At 44.3% G+C, this 27,563-nt stretch overlaps 2 protein-coding genes across 3 annotated transcripts in view; both read right to left on the reverse strand.

Annotated features, from left to right (window-relative positions):
- Window positions 1–119: 119 nt before the first annotated feature.
- Wsb2 (WD repeat and SOCS box containing 2) lies at window positions 120–19,015 on the reverse strand. 2 transcript variants are annotated; one of them, XM_003478178.5, is made up of 9 exons: window positions 18,868–19,015; window positions 12,703–12,871; window positions 8,248–8,492; window positions 7,972–8,103; window positions 4,601–4,701; window positions 3,432–3,604; window positions 2,729–2,839; window positions 2,504–2,611; window positions 120–1,327 (listed from the first exon to the last, which is right to left on the reverse strand). In XM_003478178.5, exons 1-9 carry the CDS (start codon window positions 18,878–18,880, stop codon window positions 1,165–1,167), a joined length of 1,215 nt encoding a protein of 404 aa, XP_003478226.1. In that variant the 5' UTR covers window positions 18,881–19,015; the 3' UTR covers window positions 120–1,164. The 2 variants fall into 2 exon arrangements, with proteins under 2 accessions (XP_003478226.1, XP_063081808.1); XM_063225738.1 differs by lacking the exon at window positions 18,868–19,015 and having other exon boundaries at window positions 12,703–12,905.
- Window positions 19,016–20,889: 1,874 nt separating this feature from the next.
- Vsig10 (V-set and immunoglobulin domain containing 10) overlaps window positions 20,890–27,563 on the reverse strand; it is a 32,081-nt gene continuing 25,407 nt past the window's right edge. The window contains exons 7-9 of the mRNA XM_003478205.4: window positions 27,175–27,190; window positions 25,343–25,557; window positions 20,890–23,630 (exon numbers count right to left, since the gene is read on the reverse strand). Coding sequence (XP_003478253.1) covers window positions 23,575–23,630; window positions 25,343–25,557; window positions 27,175–27,190 — 287 coding nt within the window. The 3' untranslated portion in view covers window positions 20,890–23,574. The remainder of the gene's footprint in view (window positions 23,631–25,342; window positions 25,558–27,174; window positions 27,191–27,563) is intronic.

The raw sequence follows: 27,563 nt of genomic DNA on the forward strand, positions 1-27,563 counted from the left end.
CATTTTGAAACATTTTCATCAAGCAGCAAAAGGTAGAGGAGATTGCTCTACCCTCTGCAAGTTGTTACACTGCCTCCATAAAGCACTGATTAAAAAAGCCAAAGAATAAAGATGTTGCATTTCTTTTAAAATAATTTAAAATATATTAGATTTCCTAAGGCAGACTTTTGACCGAATGAGGTGTCTTGAGATACACATGCCACTGAAGGAGAACAGTACTTTAAGGAGCTATTTTTGTTTAGGTGTGTGTTGAGACTGGCTGATGAGTCCAGTGAGGCCAAGCAGCACAGATGTATGTAAGTATACGAGCCGAGGTGATGACAGCAGCAGTTCTTCACGCAGCTTAGACACATCTTTACAACTGGTCCATTGAAGGATGCTGGTCTTTTGATACCATTGAGAAAAACACAATTGTACCTTAATACAGTATCTGTGAAAAAACACAAATAAATATGATGCTAATAAATGGCCAGCAACTGACAACTCAGTAGCCATTTGAACAGTCATGCGGTTTAGGAGTAAATCCCCATATAATCTGACATACGAGCTTGTCACCTGCACATGCACACCACTGCTTAACAAAAACAGCCGATAATAGTGTTTGTATGGGTTAGGAACACACAGCCTGTTTCATTTGTGATTTAGTGAACACTTTACACCGAATGGCTCCTTGAAAACTTGGGTCTTGCTGGTCAAACGGGAGCCCAAAAGTGGGCCCTGCTGACATCCACGCTTCCCTGACCACAGCAGGAGGGAGGGAGCTTTAGATCATGCTACCACTGCATCTGACATGTGTGATAGGTATTATGTGGCAGTCACACTTCCTGGCAAGGAATGTGAGCTTTGCCACCACTACAGAGAGGCCTCCATCAAAACAGCAGCAACAGCACTCTAAATTTGAACAACTAGAAGTTCAACATCCGCTGTGTACAAGTGGACCCAAAGATTTAAGGTAAGACTGTCATGGCTGAAGAGGAATCTCTTCTGAAATTGCCTTGCAGGTGCCATGGGGAAAACATCCATGGCGAGTTCACTGGGATCTGGCTTGCTACACTATTCACAATCCCAAAAAGATTCTGCTTCAATCTGGATCTTTGGCTCATTCTTCCGACTATTCCTTTGCCAGGAGACCATATTCTGCGACAGAGAGATGTGTAGCGTTGCTTAAAAAGTCCTGTACGTGAGGAACTCTTTCATTTTCTTGGGGATTGGCAGTGCTAGGACTTGGTAGGTTGTCAGGAAACTTCGAAGGGCTTTCCGGCATAAGTGCTTCAATGAGGACAGAACTCTGGGGGCAGTCCAGAACTGGACATGGCCATCTCTTGTCCTGAAATAAAAGCAACCAGCACATTAAGGTTGACCCTGGAAGTTTACATTTTATGGACATACATATTATGATGGACAATGATTTTTTTTATTCTTGCATACTGATGTTTTAAAATTTGACCTGAAATGCCAACACTCCACAGGGTAAAATGCAACTCAAACTGGGAACAGATTAAAAGGTGTGCAGATAATTGGATATAGTGGCATACACCTGTAATCTCAGCACTTGGGAGGCTGAGGCAGGAGGGTTGTTGCAAGTTTGTGTCCAACTTGAGTTACATGAGTTCAAGATAATCTGAACGACATTGAGACCCTGGTTTCAAAAAAATAAAATAGAATGAAAATGTACAATTGATGTACCATTGTTGCCCCTTGAAGTTTTGAAATTTTTTTCTCCTTAAAATAAAATAAAGGTATGCTGGTAAATGAAAGATGCTGACTGACTATAAGAACTGAGTGTGTTAGCCAGACATGGTAGCTCACACTGTAATCCCAGTCCTCTGTGGCTGAGTCAGGAGGATTTCAAATTCAAGCTTGAGTAAATTAGACCCTATCTCAAAAAAAAATTAAAAAATTTTAAACAAATGGGGACATAGCACAGTGTTAAGACGTGAGTTCAATCCCCATACCACAAAAACAAAGCTCAAAATGTGACATCCTTGTGGTACCCCCCAGCTACTCAAGGTACTGAGGCAAGAGAATCATGGATATATACCCAAGAAGTTAAGATCATCCTGGGCAACAGAGCAAGACCACATCTCAAAAAGCTCACCTCAAGACCTCTGCTCCCAAGCACTATCTGTGTCAGCACAGCTCTTTCTATGTAGTAGTGTGAAGGAAGACAGAGTGCCACCTACTGAATTACAGGTGTTTCCTGTAAGGCGGTCTCAGCTGGAAGTAAATGGTTTCCCATATAAATTCTCCATCTTAATTTACGCTTTAATGTGTCACCTATGCTTTAATGTAGGTGACAAACAATAGGTCTTTAATTACATTTAGGTTAAGCATCAAAAGTAAGTGATACATTGGCAGAACAGAATATTTAAATCTTATATAATGTGGGATTTCATTTAAGGGTTTATAGAGGCAATGAAATTCTAGACGCTTCTTTTCTTGAAAAACTACAGAAACTACCCAGCAGAAACCACTGTGTTCTATTCAGCGAAGAGACACGTACCCTGTAGCAATAACTCCACCATGTGGAAAAAATGTGCAGCAAAGACCATTGGTCATAGGAGCAAATGCAATGGGAGCCTTCAGTTCCAGGGCCCAGATCCTGAGGAGCCTGCACAAGAGAGGAGGAAACACCTGTATGTGAGCTGACCTGGGCCAGACCTACAGGGGAATCCTGGCCATGCTGCGAGCACCTGCTCCGAGGCCACCCAAAGAGATCTATGGTTACCTGTCATCTGCCACTGTAGCAAGATACAAGCCTTCAGGAGAGAAGCACACGGATCTCAGTGAGCTCATGTGGACATCGCTGTCGTCCATGGTGGGGTCAAGCTGGGTGTGGCTGCAGGAGAAACAGGTCAGTAGCCTGGAGTCCTCACTCAGCCTCACCTGAGGCAGGAGCCCAAAATGCCATGGCTGGTACCCAATATGAGAAAAAATGTGCCCTTCAGAAGGCTCCAAGTGTCTTGAGGGGGCTGGAGGGTTACTGGCACTTCCTTGTGCTAATTTCCTTATGCAAAGTAGGTCAGTCCTCATTTTAATGCCACAGTACAAACGGAAAGTCTTTTTTAGGCTGAGATACATGATAATTATAGGACTACCTATTATTTGCTTCATAAAACCACACAGACAAAAGAAAAAAGTAGACCAACTCTGTGAGAACATGAAAATTCACATTGGAAACGACAGTTTCGGTAAGATGATCGTTCTGAACTCGGTACTACAGTTATTACTAAGTGGAAACAAAGAGTCACTCTGAGGTTTCATAATGCTGAATCCAAAGAGGTACAAACAGCTACCTAAACCAGGAGACATGAGGACACGTGGGCTTGAGTTAGAGCTGGAGTGACATGAAAACAATGACTGCCTTTTGACCAGGGCTGTCCCCTCCCATCCCAGACTCCCAGGAAGTAGTAGCAAGAATTCAATCTTACTGGAGTGACCTCAGCCTTTCACCAGTGTAGGGGTCCCACATAATCACATTGGTGTCATAAGACGCTGTGACAAGCAAGGCCGAGTCGGGGGAGAAGTCACAAGACACAACACTACTTTGATGGCCCTCTAACTTCCGGATTAATGTGTAGGACCGCATGCTCCATAGAAAGACCTGTGGAGAGAGAATATCAGGTGCTTGGTGAGGGACAGAAGCAAAGGGCTCAGGGCGCGAACAGCAGTGAAAGATACTGAAATTCCCTCCTTCAGGCTGCACCGCCAGGTAAAACTCTTCTCACTTCCTTTTCTAGAACCCACCATAAAGAGTGAAGCAAAACACTGGGTCTGAATTCTCCAGCCACTTACTGAAAGTGTTTTAAGAGAGAATAAAGTAGGCTAACTTTAAGGAGGCTGCCAGTGAAACATCTGCAGAGGCTTCTATGCTGTGCCAAGGTGTAAGTCAAATGCTATCCTCTTCCACTTAAAACCAAAAATGAAGGGCAAAGGTGAGTTCTAGACCCACCCCACACCTGCCTATAGCACCAAGGGCTCTTTCCCAGGCTCTGCATCTGACCTAGCTCATCACATCTTTCTGGGGATGATTTAAAGTAGGATTTTGTTTCTTTAAGAGAATGCTCACTGTCTCATGGGGTCCAACCTCAAATGATCAACCACCTGGGCTGAACCAAAAGGTGATTCCTTATTTCTCCATCAGTTACAGCCAAGGCTCAGTACAAATGTGGACTCTGAACAGAAACTGTACCAAACAGTTGGCTCTTGAATTTCTAGTATGTTTAAAAATAAGATTTCAGAACAAAGTTCAACAAGTAACTGTGTATGTCATGTTTTGAATTGGAAATTCTAATCAGACATATTCAAATCAAGATAGTTCAAAAGGATAAGGAAAGAGATGTGGGTTGCAACTTTTGGACTCCCAAGGAGAAAAAAAAAATTTAAACACCTTTTTTTTTTTCCATTTTGTGTAAAGAATTGGCCTCCAGTGATGGGTGTGAATCCTCTCCCTTAGTTCATGTCAGAGTGCCAGCTGCGAGGGAGCTCGGTAGAGGCTACAGCCTGCCAATGTGCCCCCCTCCCAACAGCCACTGCTTCAGACCTCCATGTGCCGATGCACGAAAGCACAGGAAGAATGTGCCCAGGGTCTGAGGCTTACCGACTTCTCTCCAGCTGCAGAGCACAGCATGCTGCAGTCCGGGGAGATGGAGCAGCAGTAAACCCACTGCAGGTGGCCAGATAACACCTGTATCTGTTTGCCTGGCAGGGAAGAGAAGCAAGCAGTGAGCAAACGATAAGAACAAGAAACCAGAGAGACAGAAGAACCATTAATAATGATCCAAGACCCACATCCATCCAGTTCTCTCATAGCTGGATCCAAAGGCCCACTATTTTAATATACAGAAAGAGCTACAGTGAGATTTGTCACTTAAACAACTGCAAGTGAAAAGAGAAAAAATAGATGCCTTTAATCTATTAATAAGACATCATTCTGATGGCCAAGGGAAATCATTCACCTAAATCTACAAGATCAACAGGACCAAGGGTATATACAGATCTGCTCTGATTGTAGAGAACATTCTTTTAGATAACCAGTCGCTTGAAGTACTCTGAAGCACCCTTCCCAATTCTAAGAGTGTTTATCTTCAATTCTCCCACCTTTAACCTCTGTAATCCTTTCACCATGTCACAAGGATGACTGCCGAAGGGTGTGGAGTAATTAGAGGCTTCTTATGCTCTGTAGTCAGACACCCTGGCTTTGAAAATCTGGCTCCATTGCTTACTCAGTGCTTAGGTCATCTCTCCAGATCTTGGCTTCTTCAAAAATATCTAATGCCCATCCATAAGGGAGTGGCTGAATGAATGGGGCCATGTGCCACCTGTTCATAACATAGATCTTTCCATGAGGTATTAATTTAAAAAAACCAAACCAAACAAAAAACAAGATGTAGATAAACTACAAAGATACCACTTTTGTGATACAATGACCCTAAAATTCACGAGTGTAACTGTGTACAGGTTATGTATCAGCATAGGTAAGACTGGAGTATACATTATTAAAGTATACTTTATAGGTTCTTGTGGGGGTGGGGATACTAGGGATAAAATCCAGGGGGTACACTGAGCTGCATCTTCAGGCCTTTTTAAATTTTTATTTATTTATTTTCAGTACTAGCGATTGAGCCCACACTCAGGGCCTCCACACTGAGCTATTATATCCCGGCCATTTTTTAAATTTTTGAGACAGGGTCTTGCAAGTTACTCAGACAGGACTCACACTTAGATCTTCCTGCTTCAGCCTCCCAGAGTGCTAGGATTACAGGAATATGCCAGTGCACCTAGCCACAGTAAGTTCGTAACAAGGATTATCAGACTCCAGGGAAAAAGAACAAAGGGTGGGAAAGGAAAAATCTAAGCATGAAAAATGAAACAATTTTTAAGTCAGTACTTAGTCTTACATAAGGATTTATGAAGTTTACATGTATTTATGAGTAAATATTAGCATCCCTAGCCATGCAAGGTGACACATGACTATAATCCCAATACTGGGGGACAAGGCAGAAATATTACAAATTCAAGGGTAGCTAGTGCTATACAGCAAGTTCAAGGCCAACCTGGACTACCTAGTAAAGCTTTATCTCAAAAAATAAAAAGCAAGCCAAAAGAAAAATTAGCATTTATAAAAAACCAGTTACAGTTTCTTCAGTTGTCACATCCCAAGGTGGTATCAGAACTGAATGTATTAAGGGAAGCCAGGTTGCTGGGGAATCACTGCCTGGTACTTGGGTACACAGTTTTATTCCCCTCCCTGCCTTGAAAAGCCGTAGTAACGGTCTGCTCCATTCCACCCACTCTCATTACTCACCTGACCCTCCCAGCCAGCACAGTTTTCAGGCACTCTACAGACTTTCCTGAGATAGCAGCTGCCTCTGTGCACTTAACACACAGTAATAAGGGCGCTGTAGACAGCGGGTGCTACTCAGTGGGAGAGCACATACCTCATGTGCAGAAGGCTCCAGGTTCAATCCCAGCACTACCGAACACAAAGAAAATGTAAGAAGTCACTGCCTTTGAGATACCTCCTTGCCTTGATGGTGTGGTGACAAGTCCCACAGGAATGGGCAGAAACACCTGGGAGAATCCTTAGTGAGCACATGCTGCAGATGAGGTCACTAGAAGTGCCCCTCTTAACAAACTGCTATGGACTCCACAAATGTTTGTGGCCCTCCAAAATCCACATATTAAAGGCCTAATTCTCACATGAGGAGGCTGTTGGGGGGAAGGAAAGGTGTCATGATTAGGATTAATCCCACAAATCTCTAGCTACTTGTGGGAGAACCTGTGGCAACAAATCAACTTCTCTGCATCATCAGTTAAGGGTCAAAGTCACCAGAGATGTTTAGAATTCTTACTGTACCACTGATACACAGCTCGCTCAAGGCAGAATTTCATAAAAGCTGACCACCTCTAGCCTCAGAGAATTACTCCCTTCAGGGAGCACTGTGCAGTGTCCAAAAACAACGTCTGGATGTCACAACCAGAGAGGATACAAACGGCATCTACTAAGGAAAGATGAGGGAGGCCACTCAACATCCCAGCACACACAGGCTAACTCAAAACACAGAGTACCCAGCCCCTAAAAAGGGGTGTTCCTGCTCCAGAGGCCCTGTCACCCCCATTGAAAAGGGAGCAAAATTAGCTCTGGGTGTGCAAAAAAATCTGTTTTCTTATTTGCAGAGAATACACTTGTTTTCCGTACATTATATACTGGAAGTCCTCCACACTCATGGGTTCAACATTTATTGATTTAACTGAACATGAATCAAAAAAAATTTTTTTTAATTCCATCTAAGCTAGACACGTTGATGCAGGTTTGTAATCTTAGCTACTCAGAAGTCTGAGGCAGAAAGACAGCAAATTCAAGACCAGCCAGAGCAACTAACTGATCAAGATCTTAATCTCAAAAAATTTGTTTGTTTGTGTCTGTCTATCTATCTTATCTATCTTTATCTGGGGACATAGCTCAGTGGTAGGGTATTTGCCTAGCATCCAAGAAGCCCTGGCTTAATGCCCAGTTCCACACACCACTAGTACCAGTGCATCAGTACAGATGTAATCTTTTTCTTGGATTATTCCTCAAACAATGTACTGTAACAACTTTTCTACAACATTTACATTGTAATAAGGATCATAGTAGTCTAGAGATGGTTTTAAAGTATGCAGGAAGATGCGAGTTGGTTCTATGCAAACACTCTCATTTTAAAGAATGCACATCAAAATCCACAGGGGTCCTGGAACTAACTGCCCTCAGATACAAAAGGACAACTGCATGATATATTTTTGGTATTAAAGTCTCCTTGGGACAGGGAGGGTGATTAGAATGAAAACATCTAAAAAGGTTCCTTAGGAAGTAATACCAGCAGAAAGATTGAGAAAACACCATTCTAGATAAAAACGACACTGAGGAATTTGAGAAACCGGCAAATACATTACTTTTAGGGTATCCAAGTAGTCCAACCACATCCCTACCATGTTTATTCAAGTCCCAGATGCGAAGAGTCTTATCCCGGGATGCAGAGACCAAAATTAAACTGCCACTGGGTGTGAAACTCAAATCTCTCACAACATCTTGGTGGCCGGAAAGATTGAAAAGCAGGAGCCCTGAAAGCAAAGCAGAAGCAATCAGTAGGAGCCAGGAAACCCAGAGTGCAGTCACTGTTCTGCCTCTCAGCCAATTGGGGGCCGGCAGACCCCATGAAGCCTGCTTAGGTCACATCATGAACACGTCAGCCAGGAATGACCTACCTGTCTGCACTTCCCAAATCTTGATCTGCCCATCATTGAGTCCCGTGGCAAGGATCAGGCAAGAGACATCTGGCCCTTGGGGATGGTGGCGTGCCCAGAGCTTCCGGCTGGGTGGAGAGGGCCAAGGGCTGAAGGCCAAACCCCAAACAATCTGACCACAGTCCAGGGTCTTCTCCTTTGGGCTCCCTCGACCTCTTGTATCACTTTTGCTGCTTCGACTTTTGGCTTCAAACCCTTTAGGAATGCTGCGGAAGGCAGAGATTTCTTAATGGGTCTAAAATTATGACCAGGTCAACCAACATGTCCTCTGTGGCAGGAAAACTCTGAAGTCCTAGGAAAATATTTTGGCTTTCATTTAATTCTGCTATTCCTTTTCTTCTGCTTTTACTTTGGGATTCATGGAACAGAGGCCTCACTAACCTTGGTTAAATCCATCTGCAACAGCCTTGCAACTGGGTGACCTGCCTCGTGAGGTAACTAGATCACAGAGGCTAACGGGAGTGCCATACTCGCTCAGAATGTTCTCTTGGGTTTGGGTGCATGGAAAGAAACATGCACTCCGTTTTCCCCATGAGAAAGCATAGTCACACTGTACACATTTGGAACCAGGACAGGCAGAATTAGAGCCTGCAGAGCCAGCTACTGCTGTCTTGCCTAAAAAGACCCCTTAAGTTCAGCTCAGAAATCCTCAAGGAATCAGGAAACAAACCCCTCTGTCCAATATGGTTTTTGTTTGGTACATGTTGATTTCTGCCTTCACTTACTAGGTTCCAATCAATAATGAGACCCTTTTATTCACTTCCCTGATAGTATATTCAAGACAGAAGCCATTCAGTGTGGAATTACCAACAGACATGGGACCTGCCCTGCAAGGTCTCTTAACCTAACCCTCTCCTCCTCTACTCCGCTCCTGGTGAAACAGGTCCAGATGAATGAGGCTCAGTCCCAAAGTCACTGGCCTCTATCCTGCCTACCTCTGAACCCAGAAGTCCCTAAGGCACAGGCAAGTAGACAGCTCTGCAGTTTGGCCTGAGTGCACAAAGCTGTACTATATTTTACTGGAACAAATAATAAATACCACTTTCTGGGTATGTTTGACCATAATTTTGTGTAGCTGTACTTCTTTATTCTACATGTGCTGAGAAGTTCTAAGTAAATCGTATTTCTGACAACTGTATGATAAAATATACAAAGGAATTTTTACCATTTGGAAGGAACTAAGGCAAGTGTAAGCTCACTAATGTAAATCAGGTTAGCAAACTATGCCCAGGACAGCAGTCTGTCTGTTTGGTTCATTTGACAATCCTTCTGTCAATTTTTAAAGTCAACTGTATAGTTGATAAAACTGTACATACTTAAAATGCACATGTCAATCTATGCTCACATTATGAAATGGTTAAATTAGTTAACATGTCTCACTGATTTTTGGTTGTGAGAACATTTATGATCTACTCCTTTAGCAATTTTCACTCATTGTACATTAACCACCATGAACACTGCCTGACACTTCGCGGCCTTTGAGCAGTATTTCTTAGTCCCTAGTCCCCTGACCTCAGTCTCTGGTTACCGTAATTCTATTCTCTCTTATGAGTTTGCCTTTCTCAGATCCCACATTGAACACGTGGTATTTGTTTTTTAACACCTAACTTACTACATTTAACATAATGTCCCTCAGGTTTATCCATGCTGTAGAGAATGACAAAAATCTGGTTTGATAAATGAAGCATTATTGGAAGCCTGTCATTGTCACTTGTGCACATGGTGCTACATTGGCTTAACTGAACAGTCATGATGAACTATGTGGCCCCAACGGTGTGAAGCAGTTACACTTTGGGCCTTTATAGAAAATGTTTGCTGGCCCCTAACCTAAATGACTATTGGTTATCTGAAAATGTGTTTTCCAGGGCTGAACAAGCTGAAGGTGATAATCAATGTCTCTCTGAATGGCCCTGTCCAATCCACACACTGCCCCTCTCTTCCTGTCCACACTACCCATACCTGCTGGGTCCTGGCACAAGTCCCTGAGTTTGCCACTTCAGGAAGGACTTTAAAAGCAGACTGCAGGAAAAACTTCAGAATAGCTTGGAATCTCCAAAGTTACTTTCTTTTTTTTTTTTTAAATGGAACTCTGGTTTCTGTATTTGAATTAGAAGATATACCCTACAGCCACTTCATTCCAAAGGAATAAGGGCACATTTACATATTACCCCATTCTAATATCATGAAGTGAGTTTTGCTAGAAAGAAATAGTTACATGCTGCTTAACAACAGGTATACATTCTGAAAACAAGAACCGACTTCATAATTAGGTGATTTTGTCCTCTTGGGAACATTACCCAGCTACAACTGTAACTGTCATCAATAAAACTAAAAGAAAAAAAAAACAAACATACACGGGGAATCTGGAAATGAAACAAATAAAAATTAAGCACAATCCTAGTATCATTCTTGTCAAACATTTCATTAAAAATTTCTATCTGTATATGTGACTTTAAAAATAAATTTGGATAAGTGCAAATAGTTTTATAGCTTTTTTCCAATTAAGTTTTATACTGTACATATTTTCCCAGGTTATTCTCAAAAATGTGATTTTCCAATAAACCAATACACTTTTCATTTACTATATTAATAATACTTTTCTCATTCTAAACTATATGTTATACATAAAAAGTTAATATTCAACACTTTTCCCTGTGTAATTAATATTGAAATGATGTATTTATCCTACAGTAATATATGTATTTGAGTATAAGTGATTGTTGAGAAAACACACTTCCCATTTTATTTTTTAGGAAAAACTTTTTGGACAATGAACTGGTATCAGACTTAAAGGCTAGACATAAAGGAATTCCTTTTATTTAAAATGGGATCAAGAAACAATGCATGAGCTGAGGATACAGCTTAGCAGCACAGTGCCTGGCAAGTACAAGGTCATGAGCTCGATCCGTGGTACCAAAAACAAACAAACAAACAACGCATGACCTTGGTATGACCATTAGACTGACCACAGAAGGAATTAAAGATAATGATTATAAATGGGCAACAATCTTTGATGGCTGTAAAAGTATCACAGGGAAAACTGGGCATGGTGGCACACATGCCTGTAATCCTAGCGCTCAGGAGGCTGAGGCAGAAGGATCTTTGCAAATTTGAGACCAGCCTAGGCTACAGAGAAAGCTCAAGGCCAGCTTGAACTTCATAGCAAGACCTAGTCTCAAAAAAGGCAAAAAAAGTATCATATGGAAATGCAGCAATTTCTTTAACTACCCTTTCATCATTGAATTTTAAGCCAGACCTGATTTTTTCCTGCTATATTATTATATCTATAGAAAGATATAGATGCTGGTCCATCTACTAGAAGCTCCTAACATTCAGACACCAGCACCAGTCTACCCGAAGAAAGGAAAACTTAACTAGGTCAGTGACGAAAAGAAAAAGATCTAATTTAAAAATGGGCAAAAGATCTCAATAGGTATTTGTCCAAAGAAGGTAAACAAGAGCCAATAAACTCACAAGAAATGGTGTTCATCAGCAGTAGTCATCAGAGAAATGCAAATCTAAATCACTGAGACTGCAGTTCACACCCATCAGGATACCCACACTGGAACCCAGACAGAAAGAGCTGGCTTTACACCCTAAGGGTGTAAAGAATGAGAAAGCAGAGCACATTGCTGGTGAGAACATAACTGGTACCACCACTTTGGAAAAGAGCCTGCTACTTCCTCAGCTGACCAACGAAATCAAATGCCTGCACAAAAACTTGTAAGTAAATGTTCAAAGCAACATTTTTCAAAATATCCAGAAAGTGAAAAAAATCCAAATGTCCATCAGTGAGAAATACATGAATAAAATCTACCATCCCTGAACAATGCTGAACTACAGGGCAATAAATGGAAATGAAACAGTGATACAGACTACAACACGGATGAACTGTGGAACATCATGCTGGGCGTGGTTTGTCAAAAAAAAATCACATAAAGTTTCATTAATATGAAATGTCCGTAACTGGCAGATCCAGAAACAGAAAGCAGCTTAGGTATTGTCAGGTGGTAGAAAAAAGATGGGGGCTGAGGATATCCACAAAGGGCTATAGGGTTTCCTTTTGAGATGATGAAATGGTTAAAATTGATTACGATGATGCGTGTACAGCTCTGTGAACATACTGACTGTATTAGGTACTTTAAATATGTAAACTGTACAAGATTATCAATTATTATCTCCATAAAGCTATGAAGTCAACTTGGGTTTACATGATCTTGATACAACTTGACTTCCCATATACAAAAACATGGAGCAGCTCTGGAAACGCCTCTGCCCAATTCTTGTACTCTTCAACCCTTTTCCCTCTCTCCTATTTTGGACAGAAGAATCCAAACAATGGGGAATAATTTTGGAAAGTGCCCCGTGCCCCAGCATGAAAACTTCCTCATTCCTTTGGATGCAAAGAATACTCACAATTGCTCCTCCAATGGCCAGGGAATCAACTTGACAATGCAGTGTCCTTGAGACCAAGCAAACCAGGAGCCATCAGGTGAGAAGGCCACACTCCAGGTTTCACAGCTTGACTTCCAATCAAACTGGTGGGGACGCCCGGGCTTGAGTTCAGCCAACAGCAGTGGTTCCTCTGGGGCAGGAGAGAGCATGCTTCAAAAACCACCACCTCAACCCTGACCAGGAGACTCAGGGAAAGGAAAGTCTACCCCAGACTATGAAAACGTTATAGATTTCCCAGTGGGAGTTGTCATTTAAATGACCAGGGCCAATAACAGCAGCCACAAGCCAAATTCCACCAGCCTTTCATTCAGCTCCAGCCCTCCCTACAGCCAGTTAACTGTGAGTCAGAGAAACCTTTGAACGTGTAAACCTAATGAACGAAGGCCTCATTTTCCTATGAATGCCAGAGCAGGAAAAAGGTGGAGAGGACCCGCAGCAAAGACGCAAGATATGTTAGATATGCTCAATCAATCCAAATGGCTAAAGTCGTAATAGTAATAGTAGGAAAATCTGCAACTCAAAGAGTCTGCATTGTTCACAGCACCCTCCCCACCAAGGAGCTAAGAACTTTACCTGCCCTTTTCAGGCAGGTAGGTGCCTATAGGTGGAGCCCCCCATTTTGCTCACTTTCATCTCTACTCTGTCCTGGTCTCAAGATTTTCTGCAAGAATCACCCAACTCATTTTCCTGCCCCCAAAGACCTTTTCAATGCTGAAAACACAACAGTACACAACAGGGCGTCACTTCTTTCAAACACATTCCAAGGTTCCCACCTACCTGCTGGATTAAAAGCCAAGAGCCTGCGGCCTTTCAGCCATCCCTGGGCCATGGCACTTCAGTCCTGCCTTTGCCATCACACCTCCCAGCCCTGCAGGCCACCCAGCTCCCCTGACAGGTTCGCACACCCCTTTCTTTCATGTTCACACTAAGTTCTTTTGGTTTATGAGAATCCCACCTAGATTTACAACTGACAAGCATCCCTAAATCTCAAAGGGAAAATGAGTCCTACCCTGTTTATTCCATTGTCTGCTGCTGCAAACAGCACTCAAGCACTCTCCAGACACTACAAAGATTTAACCTGTCTGTTCCCCAGACCCTCACAGCATCTTGTGAGTAGGCACTGCTTCCTCGAGAACTGAACCAAAGTTCCTAGTTCAATTCTCTACCCCGGCAGAAGATTCTCCATGGTTGTCAATCTGTGAGTTAAAGGCCCTCAGTACAGACTGTCTGGCCACTATGATTGTGACACATACTAAAAATATAAAAACTGACTTCCATCCTGAATGAGGTCATTTCCTCCTGTGCATGTTCCACCTCAGTAATTCCTGTCTGGGACACTTTCATGGCTGTTACCAGATAGATACTAATTTAAACAACCTATACTTCTTATATTTTCTCTCTCTTCTTACATTTGACTTTCATGAAATCAGGATGTATCTTATGATTGACAACTTCTCAGTTCAATAGGTGTTCTTTTCTCGGTGACCCAAGCTGTTAACATACTCCATGGTGTCTTACAGTCAGTGAAACACATGTAAAGGTGCACATGTATATGTGTGTATTAATATTTTCTGTTGGGGTTAGGAATATGGCTCAGTGGCACAGCATCTGCCGGGCAAGCACAAGATCATGAGTTTGATCCCCAGTATCAAAAAAAAATTTTTTTTTCTGGCATATGCTTCACAGGCAAATACATAGTTGTATCCTAGACTGAAGGCAGAACTGCCAAATTCAAGGTCATGGGGCAATTTAGCAAGATCATTCCAACATAAATAAATAAGGACTTGGCCAAGTATGGTGGCACTCACCTATAATCCCAGCACTCAGGTTCAAGGCCAGCCTGGAATACAGTGAGAGCCTTTTTCCAAAAACCAAAATAAAGAGGGTTGGGTGGAGGGGTATTTACGGATATAGCTCAGTGGTACAGCATCCCTGGGTTTAACACCAGGTACTGCAAAAAAATAAAATAACAAAATAAACTGACATCTGTATAGATGCAGATCATTCCTTCTAGAAATCTGTTTGTGTGGTCCTTTCATTTACACAATCACATCAGTGAATATACGTCTGTGGATGTGAACATTTATCTAGTAAGTCACCTTTTATATTAGCCAAAACGACCTCTAGGTGTTACACAGGAATTGACCAGCAATTCTTTATTCTCATTTTCCCAGATACTTTCCTACTGTGACCTAAGCACTGATCTATTAATGTCTTCTTCATGTAAACTACAGGCTCTCAATTGGAGGCAATTTCACTCCTGAGGTTATGTGGCAATATTTGCAGTTGTTTTTGACTGTCCTGAAGTGAAGTGTCACACCTAGAGGGGAGGGCTTCAGCTCACCATCCTACAACACACAGGATAGCCCCTACCACCAGGCCCAAAATGTCAACAGTACTGAGGATGACAACACGGTTGTAGTCAAGTAGCAAATGATAATTACTGATCTAAAGGTGCATTATAATTGATTTGGATGAGAATTTCTTCATTCTATCCTGGTAATATTCACACTTGGCTGCTGGGTTTGGTAGTGCATCCCTGTTATCCCAGCACTTGGGAGGCTGAGGCAGGAGGATCACAGTTAGCAGGAGGCTAGCCTGGGCTAGCAACATAGTAAGTTCAAGGCCAGCCTGAACTATATAGTGAGGCGCTGTCTCAAAAAACTTTCACACTTGGTTAATTTCCTCATAAGGTACACATTACCCATCCATTTGCTCTAAGGGGCTCTATCCTGTACAAAAGGCTTCACCCTTGATCTCTCTCACTCTCAAATCGAATCCATTAACAAGTTCAATTAAGTCCGTTTCCAAAAGACTTGCTAAATCTACTTTCTAGCCATCTCCAGTAACGGTCTTAATCTACGCAGCCCCATCTCTCACCTAGCATAGTAGGCAGCCTTCCAACTATTCTCTGTGCTTCTGTTCTGCCCCTCACCATCACTCTCCTGCCCTCCTGGAGGTTCAACTGCTCTTAGAATAAAACCCAGACTCCTCGCTCTGCCCTCCAAGTTCTGCGTTACCTAACCCCTGCCTTTGGTAGCCTGGCCTTCTACCTCCTGCCTATGCTCAATTAGTTCAGGGCCTTTGCACCAGTTATTCCCTTCATGGGAATGCTTCTCCGGAGCTGGGAACTTCTCTTCATTTAAGTCTGATTCAAATGGTAACTCCTTAGGGGGTGCTTCCTTCACAACTCAAGGTCTTTTCATTGCAGAACTGATGATTAATATGTTTCCTCCCTATTAGGAGGTCCACTCCACAGCAGGGATCTTGTATGTTTACCCCTGATTCCTGGCAGAGAGCAAAGAGCCAGTAAATATACCTCGTGTACAAATACATGTTATACCTTTATAAATATAAATGCAATGAAGCCCTGTAAGCTATTAAGATGCTTTTGCCAAACATTTCACATGAAATTCTTCTTAAATACCAGTGCTGCCCAGAATTCACAATCTGTTTCTGTGATTTAGGCATTTAATCTCTTACTATTTTCAGTTCAGGAATCCAAGAGCTAAAAGAAAGAACTCAGAGACTCCTGTCTCTTGAAGTCTGGGTCCAAACTAAACTTGGCTACAGTAAAAGAAAACCATAATTAGTGCAGAACTTAAAAACAAAACAGCTGAGAGGATCCAGCTGCACCTGGAACTGTACCTGCAATGCCCCTTCTTCGTTTTTAAATACCTACGGATTAGAGTTTTCTTTCTCTTTAATGTTTCAATTGACAAATACTGTATATAGTGTATCACAGGATGTTTTGACATGCATTCACTATGGAATGACTCAAGCAAATTAACGCATGCCATTATTTCCTATACTTCTCATTTTTGTGGTCAGGACATTTTTAAAAATCTACACTCAGCAATTTTCAAGTAGATGATACACTGTTATTTATTAACTACAGTCACCATAATGTACAACAGATATCTTGAATCTAGTCTACCTGTATAACAACACTCCCCCAAGTGCCCTTCCTCACCCCTTTCAGGATTTTCCAATTAAACAATGGGACCTGTTTGGACAATCAAGCTGAATGGAAAGTCTTTACTATGGACCTCTTCTGTGCGTGGCAGCCTTAACACAGAGATGGAAGCTATGACCTCAGCAGGCAGGAAGCCTGGAGAGTTTTCCGGCCTCCTGACCTTGGCATTTAGCTGTTCCAGAAGCCGGGAAAGCTTTCCCTTGGCTGCTTCAACACATCTCGCAGGACACTAGGCTCACGTCATCTTCAGCGATTCCTTCCGGCCTTCACCATCTAAAGTGACCCACTTTCTTTCCTTTAATCATTTAATTACAGTCCTCCAGATATTTGCTTGACTGCTTTGGTTGCTTTTCCGTATTTTGTTGCTTTTATGTATCTCTTTTCCAACCCATCAGGCTACTGGACCACTCTCACCAATAATTACCAGCCACCAGTGGTTACTGAGCACTTGAATGTGGCAGGTCTGAACTGAGCTGAGCCACGCCAGATCTTTAACAATTTTTTAAAAACCTTTAAAGCATAACAATAACTTTATTACATAAATGAATCAAGTTGAAATAATATTTTAGATGTGCTAGAGTGAAACAGTTTTAAAATTAATTTCACCTGTTTCTTTTTTAAATATTACATGTATGGCTCTGGTTACATTTCTATTGGCCACCAGTGACCTAGAGGGTGCCTGGCACAGAGTAAATACTCAGTAATATTTGAATGAATTAATGAATTTCAACCACTGCTGTGAAAATTTCTACTACTGTCCATTGTAATCCCTTAACAATAGGCTTTATTCAGTTTGAAAAGAATGTAAAAACTCTAGCCCACTCTCTGGCTTGCTTATTTATTTATTTATTTATTTATTTTAATAGCAGCTTGGCAACTCACAACAGCTCTGCCCACAGCCCCAAAACACAGTTGTCAATAACAGGGAAAAACCCAGAACTGGAAACAGATCGCTCTGAAAAAGTGAGGCTAGCTACTGTTTTCAGATTTAACTGTAAGGAATCAATGGAAATGACAGCGGAAGTTAGAAAAAGGTTCAGGTAAGAGCCACCAGAAAACAGTACGGACCATTTAAAAAGAATTCTATGGGTAATACACTCACTGAAAAGAAAAGCCCTTATCTAGATAGGAAAGGAAAGAAAGGACTGCCTCTACACCTTTTACTGAAAGCCCTGCCCAAGCAAACAAAGAAATGTCATTTCCTAAATTAAAAAGTAACACGGACACACATCCCCAGGGAATGGCCGGATTTCAACCAACCCACCCGCAACAACAGGCCATCAACATTCAGAGCCCTTCACAGGAAGATGAAGCATGACCCTCACTGCAAGAGGTTCGGTAAGGAATTCTAAGCCCTAGGCCTCGGCCCCCGCGGGGAAGTTCACTTAAGGAAACAGCCTTGCGCACTTGCAGTTCACAGCTCGGACTAAATCCTAAACCCGCCCCAAATTTCTACACAAGTGGGACTCGAGAGCAAGAGTTTTAGACGACATGCCTAGGGTTCATGTCCCGAGGTCTTGCCTATACTTTACAACCACAGCTTGTCCACTGAGAGTGTGTGTTCTCTGGCCTGCCATGAAGTACACCCACTATTCTGACATGCACACTGTTTTCTGATGGTGACAGCTGTTAACTAGGGCAGGGCAAGCCCTGGACCTCACCCATCAGGGTAACCTTCACTTGCCTGATGATACGTGTCACCTGGGACAAGAAAACCTTCCCCTCCCCACCGAATTATGGTCCCCAAGGGAGCGGCTCGGGATACAGTTTTAACGGGGACCCTAGACCTCAGGCCTGCGAACTGGCAAGTTTGGGGGTCTCTGAACCACCCACTGATACGGGAACTGTTATTACCCATCTCGCAGAGACCACGGGGAGGTGCGTGGGGAAGGTGCACGGCCTGGCCGGGAGCACGCACCCCGCGAGCGCGTCCCAGCCCTTAGGGACTGTCCCTCCCCACCGCCGCGTCCCCCCTGCCGCCCGCCCCACCACTAGTCGGAGCTCCGGTCCCGGCGGCGGCCGCTGACAGCGAAAGTGAAACAAAGCTGAACGCCCGCGCGCCCGCCGCCCCGGGGTCCCCGTCCCGCCCAGCCCCGCCCCAGGTAGCGACCGCGGCCCGCGGCGGGGAACGGGCATCCGGCCCCACTCACCTCCGGCCTCCATGGAGGACGCGGGTCGGCGCGGCAGGCGGCGGCCGCCTCAGCCCCCTGGACCGCCGGCCCTCATCGAGCCCCCGCCTCGCCCGCCCCGGCCCCGGCCCCGGCCCCCGCCCAGGCCCCCGCCCCCGCCCCGGCCCCGGCCCCAGCCCCCGCCCCGGCCCCCGCCTCGCCGCCACCCGGAGAGGCCATCAGCTGCTTCCCGTCACATGGCGGCCGGGCGGGGACGCGCGGAGGGCGGGGCGCGGAAGGAGGGGCGGGAGCGGGGCGGTGGAGGGGGGCTGAGGGGAAACGGCGGGGGGGACGGTAGAACCAGGGGTGCTTAGGCGAAACCCGGGAGGGAGCAAACGAGAGGTGCTGAGAAAAAAACAGGGGAGTCGGGGACCGGAATCGAGTAAAAGCAATGTCGGGACTGTGGGAAAACCGTGGGGGCTGGGGACGAACACCCGATAGAAGGGGGCGCTCGGAACGCGAAGCTGACTGCAGCCGGCCGGGGCGGGGCCTGGGGGAGCCGAGCGGGGGAGGGGCGGCCGGGGGAGGGCTGGCGGGGGCGTGGCAACGCGGAGGGTGGGCGGGCTGGACGCCGGGGGTGGGGTCACCGGCCGGTGAGGCGGATGGGAGCGCAGCCAGCCGGAAGATGGCGGCGGCGGGATCTGAAAGCCGGAGGCCGACGCGGGGCTCCGGGAGGCGGAGGGGAGCGGGAGGAAACCAAGGAGGGGGGCGGCGAGCAGCTGGAGGGACGTGGGCTGTGTGGTGACGGCGGGCGAAGAGGGCGCGAGTGAAAGTCGGCTGCGCTGGGGAGCCGGGCTGCGGGACCTCGATGGGGGGAGGTGTCCTGAAGGCCGCGTGGTGGGCGCGGAAGCCGCGGTGGCGGGCGCTGCGTGGACGGCTCGGGAAGAGTACCAAGACGGGGGCGTTAGGCCCACTGTCACCCCGCTTTCCTGACGCCCGAGGGGCTCGTGGTCCCCTGTTGATACTTCCCACCCTCGGGCTCCCTTTGTCCGGTTCGGTCCGATGGTTGGAGCCAGGGTAGACTTTCAGTAGTTGGGTGGTCCCCTGTAGCTATGGGTGTCCTTGGAGTTTCTCGATGGGCTTGGCTAATTGCAGTCTGTAGTAATGTGTCCTTGTCACCAGCTGCACACACGGGGTCCTGTCCATATCCCTCGCCTGCTGCTCTCCCTCCAGGTTTTTTCCCCACCCCCATCCCCAACAGTATTGGGGATTGAAAGGCAGGACCTTCCCACTGAGCTACACTTTTGGAATGACCTGGCTTAGCCCTTTCTCTGAGTCTCTGCTTTTATACTCAGCCCCAGTTTTAGTCTCTTCCACTTGGATTCTCATTTCATCTCTGATTTTCTGGCTGCTTTAAGAATGGTGCAGATGTAGTTTGAACCCAAGTTCCCTGATTCCAAAGGCTTTTCCCACAATGCCACACCGATGTGCCTTGAAATAAGCCTGGCAATGGATGTCTACAGGTAATCACTCTCAAATACAAGGCAACAGAATAATGGTTTCCCACAAAAGATAATCCCAAAACACAACTGTTTCACCATCAAGAATGAGTAAAGAGGAACCACTTGTTCACAGGTCAAGAGTTCTCCATTCCCCGAAAATCTCCGGAAGTGAAATACAAGTTCCAGTATCTTTTCCTCTTTTTCTAAACCTGGCTCCACTTACCCTTACACCCCACTTCCTCCATGTCTCTGTTCTTTAATGTTTCTCCTGCCCATTCTTTATCTCCTATATTCCCCCCGCTGCTGGTGCTTCCTGGTCCTAGTGGGTTTTTTAATTCCAGAAATCGAACCAAAGACCACTTACCTTAGGTAAGTGCTCTAGTATGAAGCCACATCATCAGCTGCCTGACCTACACTTTTATATACTCACTGTGTACAAGCCATGGAAGAAAAAGTGTTAAGAGAAATAATATTATTAGGAAACGAAGTTAAAAATATTTTTTCTTAGCAAACTCCTTTTCCCAAATCTCTCCTTTTACTGTCAAACAAAATCACTGAAACATTTACTTAAAAATAACTTTATTTCATAATCTTAAAAAAATCTATAATCTCAGAACTAATTTCTCCCAACCTTCCCCCACCAAATATTAAAATGTAAATAATGCAGAGTGATCTTTGTTTTTCTTTGCAGCAGTTTCTAGCCAGTCCCACGGTGAGAATATCGGTTGGCACTTATTGCATCATCATAAATTCTACCCAGCAAGGATGATTTTTCCAGGTTTCAGTGTGCAGGTTGTAGAAATTTTCCATGATGTGTTTTCCTGCAGTGATTATAGGTTCTGTGTGTGCTGGTGAGGAACAGAGCTAATACCAAAGCCACAAAGATTTCAGGGCTCCCTCTGCAGTGTCTACCAGGTTTTGAGGAACTGCAGTATAATTGTAATAGCTTTGAGGTGTTTATCTTTCTGGTCCTGAAAAGTAGGTCTTTGAGTTAACAATGCAGATAAGATTCTCTTACAGTGAAATACATTAACTTGGACTTTGCCATATGAAGGCTGTAACCCACTGTCAAAATTCTTGTGGATTTGGGTATGGGTTATGTCAAGGCAAGGTGGGAGGTGTCCATTTCTTTATAAATCCCTAAAACGTGAAGATCTTCCGTATCAGGGCTCTCTACTGACCCCATATACAATGTGCACACTGGGGTTATGTGGTAGCTGTCACAGGTCGCTTGATCTTGGCTTGATCGCATTTGGCACCAAGCCTTTGAAGTTCCCAGTTTGCTGGTAGAAAAACCCTCTGGTATCTCCTCTCACTAGGTATGTGTGCAAAAGAAAAGGAAGTTTTCTTTTGTGTGGAAAGCACAGTGATTTTGCAAAGTAATCTCTATCATCAGCTAGTGGTTTCCCCTCCCATTTCTTCTCTTCTTTCCTTTAAAATCTAGTTGCCTCTCAAGAGTGGACTCAAAATTGGGAAATTTAGCCATGAGACAAGCTCAGTCTCTGAGGACTTTAGAAGCAACCTGAGGAGCTCATTCTGAATGACCCTAACAGACTGTCTAGAGTAACCCAGTACATAAGATACTATTGCAGCAAAAAGACCTCGCCAAGTAGCAGAGCTGCAACTCATAGCTATTCCTGAGGGTAAAAACTCCCCAGTGTCCTGAGCTGGGGACAGAGCACACTTGTGATTTTCTCAGCTGTCTCTTCATCCAGGAAAACAGGCCTTCCCAACCACCACAGCAGGTTACCCCAGACAACCAACTTCTCTTAGGACTCCCAGTCTCATACTGCAGAAGGCGAGCTCTCCGATAAGCCCTAGGTCTTGCCTATTGGAGTGGGACTTGGGGCATTAAACAGTGCAAATTCAAGTCAAATTTTCATGCTTAGCACACATCAGTTGCACCCTTATAAATTCCCTGACATTAGGAGATTTGGATGAAATTAGGAAAAATTTTTTTACAAACTCAAGGATCTGTTAGATTAGCAACTGAAAACCAAGTGCTTTTTACATTTGAACCTTAGTGTTCTCAGTGTACCCTTAAGTGAGAAAGAAATGTTTTCCTATTCCCATCTCCAAGATCAATAAACTGAGGTCAGAAGGACTAGTTTGTCCAAGGGGTTCTCATCAGCAGATATTGTTAGGAAATGTTTCTCCTGCCCTTTTATTTATTTATTTTTTTAACAAAGCAACAAGAGAAATAAAAGCAAATCCTAGGCACACCACCTAGGAGGCTTTATATAAATAAAGCGAAGCTCTAAAGAATGTGAAGTTATAATGAAAGACATTTCCGCTTACCAGCCTCTACTGCTTTTGAAAAGAATTACATCTCCACGGGAAGAGTGGTCAGCAGCAGCTGGCAGTGTCCTCTCCGAAACCATCCCATAAGGAATGAAAGAGCCAGGCAGGAGGCCACCTGTAACTTTCAGTGCACAATTTTTTTTCCCTCCACTAGAGAAGGCAAAGATAACTCAGCTCTATCTTGCCCCTCCGAGGCACTTTTACATCCAAAATGTCCCCATTTCATCCTCACCACAATCCTGGCAACAGGAATACTGATGCCTCTCTCACATGTGCGCAAACTGAGCTCCACAAGAGGTAACACAACATGCCCCAAGCCCGCGGGACGAGGATGGGTCAGGGCCCAGAATCAGCATCGTGTTTCTCACTCCAAAGCCTGACCCAGACACTTTCCTCCGGCTGGCATTGGTAGCTGACACCTCCCCTTTCCCAGGGAGCTGCTATCTGCCCGCTTCCTGGATTGCAAACTCATCCAGGCGGGCGGAGATAAAGGAAGTTCCTGTCTTCTGACACAGTATTCCCTTTTGTGCTGGGACAAGCTGGTTACCAATCTTCAAAGAGTGGCAAAGGGCACGGAGACCAAGCGCTTCCCCTGAGCTGTGCTCTGTCCATGTCAGGGCCTGTTGCTAAGTAAACACGCACAGCACCAGCAGCCACAGCAAAATGGCACCTCGAGTGCCAGCTGGGCCTTTCCCACATGTGCCACTCCTTCCTGAAGCTTTTGGACATTGTTAAGAAAACTTACAGCAAATTAAGCCAGTTTGTTTCTTTTTTTTTAAAATGGGAGGAAAGATGTGTGTTTGTTTTTCTTGTTTGCTGAGGGACTGCAGCTGTCCCTAATGCAAGCTCCTGGGCAGCGGTGGGAGTCCAGACAAAGCTGATGAAGAGCTCATCTTCAGTGGAACTTTCCAAGCTTTCAAGACAAGACAGTGGTGGGCAGTCTTCTTCACACTGGCCTGTCCTCTTCTTGAACATTGTCACTTTGCTGCTCATTGCTGTCATCTGTCCAGGGGAAAAACAGATCCATTTAAATGATTTTTTAGAGAGAAGTCGAAGTCACCTAATTACTCATGTCAGGCTCCAACTTGCAGTCTTCCTGCCTCAGCCTCCCCGGGTGCTGGGATTATAGGTATGCACCACTGCGCCTGTTTCTGACCGATCTTACTAGTATAAAACTGTTTCAGTCATCTGAGTGATTCTAGTTCTTTACCAGTGAGCCACAGAATGTAATTTCATGGAGAAGGAGAAGGTGAGACAGAGTATACATCTGCCTGTTCTTTTAACCAAAACTCTGCAGACATGCTCAGTGCTTACCCGTCATGCTCCAGGCTCCTGCCCTCCCCTGGAATGTGAAGACACGAGTAATCTAGGCTTGTCTTAAACTCACCATGTAGCCCAGGCAGGCCTTGAATTTATGGCGATCCTCCTACCTCAGCTTCCTGAGTGCTGGGATTACAGGCAGCCTGTCCCCTCTCTGCTGAAGCAAACTGTCTGTACAGATTTACCTCAGAGCCACCTCTTCCACAAGCTGCTCCTGATCAGTGCTTTCCTTCCACTTCTTATCTTTCTTTGAAGTCCCAGAATTTTTTTTTTTTTGGAGTCAGGGTCTCACTATGTATTTCAGCCTACAACTTATGTAGCCCAGGCTAGCCTTGAACTCTTGGTGACCCTTCTGCCTCAGCCTCCTGAGTGCTGGGATTATAGGCATGCACCATCACACCAAGTGAGACCCTGGAATTTTAAACATATCAGCCATCAGGCAATTTATCACACTGCCCCTGGGACCACTCTTGTACTGCCATCTCAAAGAGTTAGTTAAATCTTACCCCATCTCAATTTCCCCCACACCATTACCTCAATCCCATCTGCCCTTGTGAATAAAGTACCCCTGCACATCAACACAATTGGTCTTCTCTATTCAAGAGTGACCATACTGTCCCTTTCCCAGAGCAGACTTTAACCGTCAGTTTCATTCCAGTATTGGTAGTTTATATGTCAAGTATCCCTAACCCAAAATTCTTGGGACCAGCAGTGTTTGGGATATCAGAGTTGGAATACTTCATACATACAATGACACTCATCCAAACATGAGCTCCACTTAGGTTTCACATATTCCCCTATACACATAAGTCTGAAGATAACTTATTTATCCTTTTTTTTTTTTTTTTTTTTTTTTTTTTTTTTTTGAGACAAGGTCTCACTGGACAGCTGGTCTTAAACTGGTAATCCTCTTGCCTCAGTGCTGAGATTACAGGCTTGCATCACAGGCATGCATTATAGGCATGCCTGGGTCTAAAAGGTAAATCTATACAATATTTTATAATATTACTCATGAAATAAAGTTGGTAAACAGTGAACCATCATATCAGCAGTCAAAGGGTTTTGCATTTTGGAACATTTTGGATTTCTGATTTGAGAATCTATACCAGGGATCGAACTCTCGACCACCTGTTTGCAAGGCAGGTGCTTATGCCGCTGAGAAAAATCCCCAGCAATTTTTTTTTTAATACTGAGATCTGGGGATTGAACTCACGACCTTGTGCTTCGCAGGCAGGCACTTATACCACTGAGCTAAATCCCTGGCCCTAGGCTTTCAGATTCTACACTAAATTTTAGATCAGTGTCTTCCCCAGCCTTTAAAAATCCCAGCTCAGCTCTTGGACTTCTGCTAGGAAGTTCCCTGCAGGAATCACAGTGGAAGGGAAGGAGCTTACCTTGCAGGTCCTGGAGCCCGTTTCCCATCTGCTCTAAGTTTCCGTTCACCAGTGCAGTCACTCTGTGAATGTGGCCATGCTTCTTCATTTCTTTTGGCGGCTCCTCTCTCTGTGTCTCTTCTTCCTCTGCCTCCTCTTCTGTAGCATCCTCCTGTTCATCTTCCTTTTCCTCTTCTGAGTCCACCAAGACCATGACATCACCCATGTCTTGTCGCCTAATTTCCAAAGGAGAGAAAGTAATAGAGCAGATGTCTTCTTCCCCCTCAATATCATCGCTCACTGAACAGGCCACTGTATTCTTTGCAGCCCTTTGAATACTCTGGAAGATTCTTCCTGCACTCACTGTGATCAAGTCATGAGATGATGGTATGGCTGTAACCTCACAAAGGCATACAACCAGGGATACATAGCTCAGTGGCACAGTGCCTGCCTGGCAAGTACAAGGTCCCGGGTTCAAATCCCGGTACCAAAAAAAAAAAAAAAAAAAAAGACATACAGCTACAGACTGTCAGAGATGATATTCTTCCCTATTCTTGGGCAGATGGCCATGCAGTCCCAGGCATCCATCATTCCAGTTCCCCTCGCCTCTGTATCTAAATCTGTATCTATATCATAACAAGGTATGTTCTTTCTGAAATATTATTTCTGTTCCACTCCTAATTATTCAAGACCCAGGTAAAGTGCTAGCCCTCCGCCTAAAGCCTTGAGCTATAACTGCATTTGGAGTCCATGCCCAGTGGCTTAGCACTGAATTGCTTTGTAGTTAGTTTACTGCTAGCTTTGCCTGCCTAGCCTGGTATGTTTCTTACTTAGGGAAGAAAGAATGTGTTCTATAGCCCAATCACAGTCTTAGGAGAGTTACAATCACATTTTGTCCTGCCAGCATCCCTGTCTGAAGTAGGTAAGGGCACGAGCCTCAGAAAGGGTCAGGAATTTCCCACAGATTCCAAAGGCTTTTCCCACAGCACCATACACTACTATCTCCTTGGTGAAATGGCATATTTCGCTCAACCACAAGGTGTCTGACTCAAACACAGAGGGATGATTTCCCGTAAAAAATGATCCTAAAACAAAAATAGCCCATCACCAGGAATGAGGAAAGAAAAATTACTTGTCCACAGAGAAGAAAAGAGTTGAGTTCTTTATTCCCATGGAGAAGCTCCTTAGAAGAAGAAATACACAAATTCCATCAGGTTACTCTGTCCTTACTGGGATCCTCTCTGAGGGTGGGGAATTCTGGGCATGATCAGACTAGCCTTCTAAAATATTCATAAGCCTATGACTTATTCTTCATTGACTGTTTTTTTTTCTTTTTTTAGAAAATTCAATAAAACAAGTGTATGAATGACTGGGTTCAATACGCACACACTGTGTTCCTGTTTCAGTAACAGGCCCACAGTGGGCCCAGCCCTGAGGTTTGGCATCATAAAAGAATACAGACTTTGGACTCAATCAGAGCTGGGTCAAAAGGCAGATACTGCATCTACATCCGGAATGAACTTGCAAAAATTGCTTCCCTGGGCCAAGGATATATAGCTCAACAGCACAGTACTTGCCTGCCAAGTGCAAGGCTGTGAGTTCAATTCCTGATACTGGAAAAAAAAAAAAAAAAATGCTTCACTGAGCGCCTATCTCCTTGTGAGGAAAAGGAATGCCACCCTGATGAGGTGACACAGGGTTTAGAAGAATGCCTCAAAAGCTCCTGAACCAGACTCAGGCAATGTGGGTACTAGATGGGCATGGTTATCATTGTTCTCAGGGCAGGAAACACAGCAGTAAAAATAAATTACAAAAATGGGTTTTTCTTTTATTCAAGTCTAGAAAACACTCACCTGAAAGTGCTTCTTACTAAAAGAAGAAAGGAAAAAAAAATTAATAGCCAGCAACTCCACTAAAATCTCACAAAATCCCACTTCCCTCCCCCGCCAACACAGTAATGGGGATCAAACCTAGGAGCATTCCACTGAGCCATACCCCCAGCCCTTTTTAAATCTTTGTGAGTTTGAGGCAGTGTTTCTGTAAGTTGCCCAGGTAGGCTTGAACTTCAGATCCTCTTGCCTCACCTTGTCTCCAGACCTCCCAAGTGTCTGGTATTACAGGCACATACCACCATGCCCAGCTCACAAAGATTTTTAATCAAACTGACGTTTACAAAAGATCAACTGTTGAAAAACTGACCCAACATGAAAAGTGACAGGGTATTAAGGAACATATTTAGGTG

The sequence above is a fragment of the Cavia porcellus genome, unplaced genomic scaffold (assembly GCF_034190915.1).
Source record: "Cavia porcellus strain 051 isolate PalLab524CR breed Dunkin Hartley unplaced genomic scaffold, mCavPor4.1 scaffold_16, whole genome shotgun sequence".
In the NCBI taxonomy this organism is placed as follows: domain Eukaryota; kingdom Metazoa; phylum Chordata; class Mammalia; order Rodentia; family Caviidae; genus Cavia; species Cavia porcellus.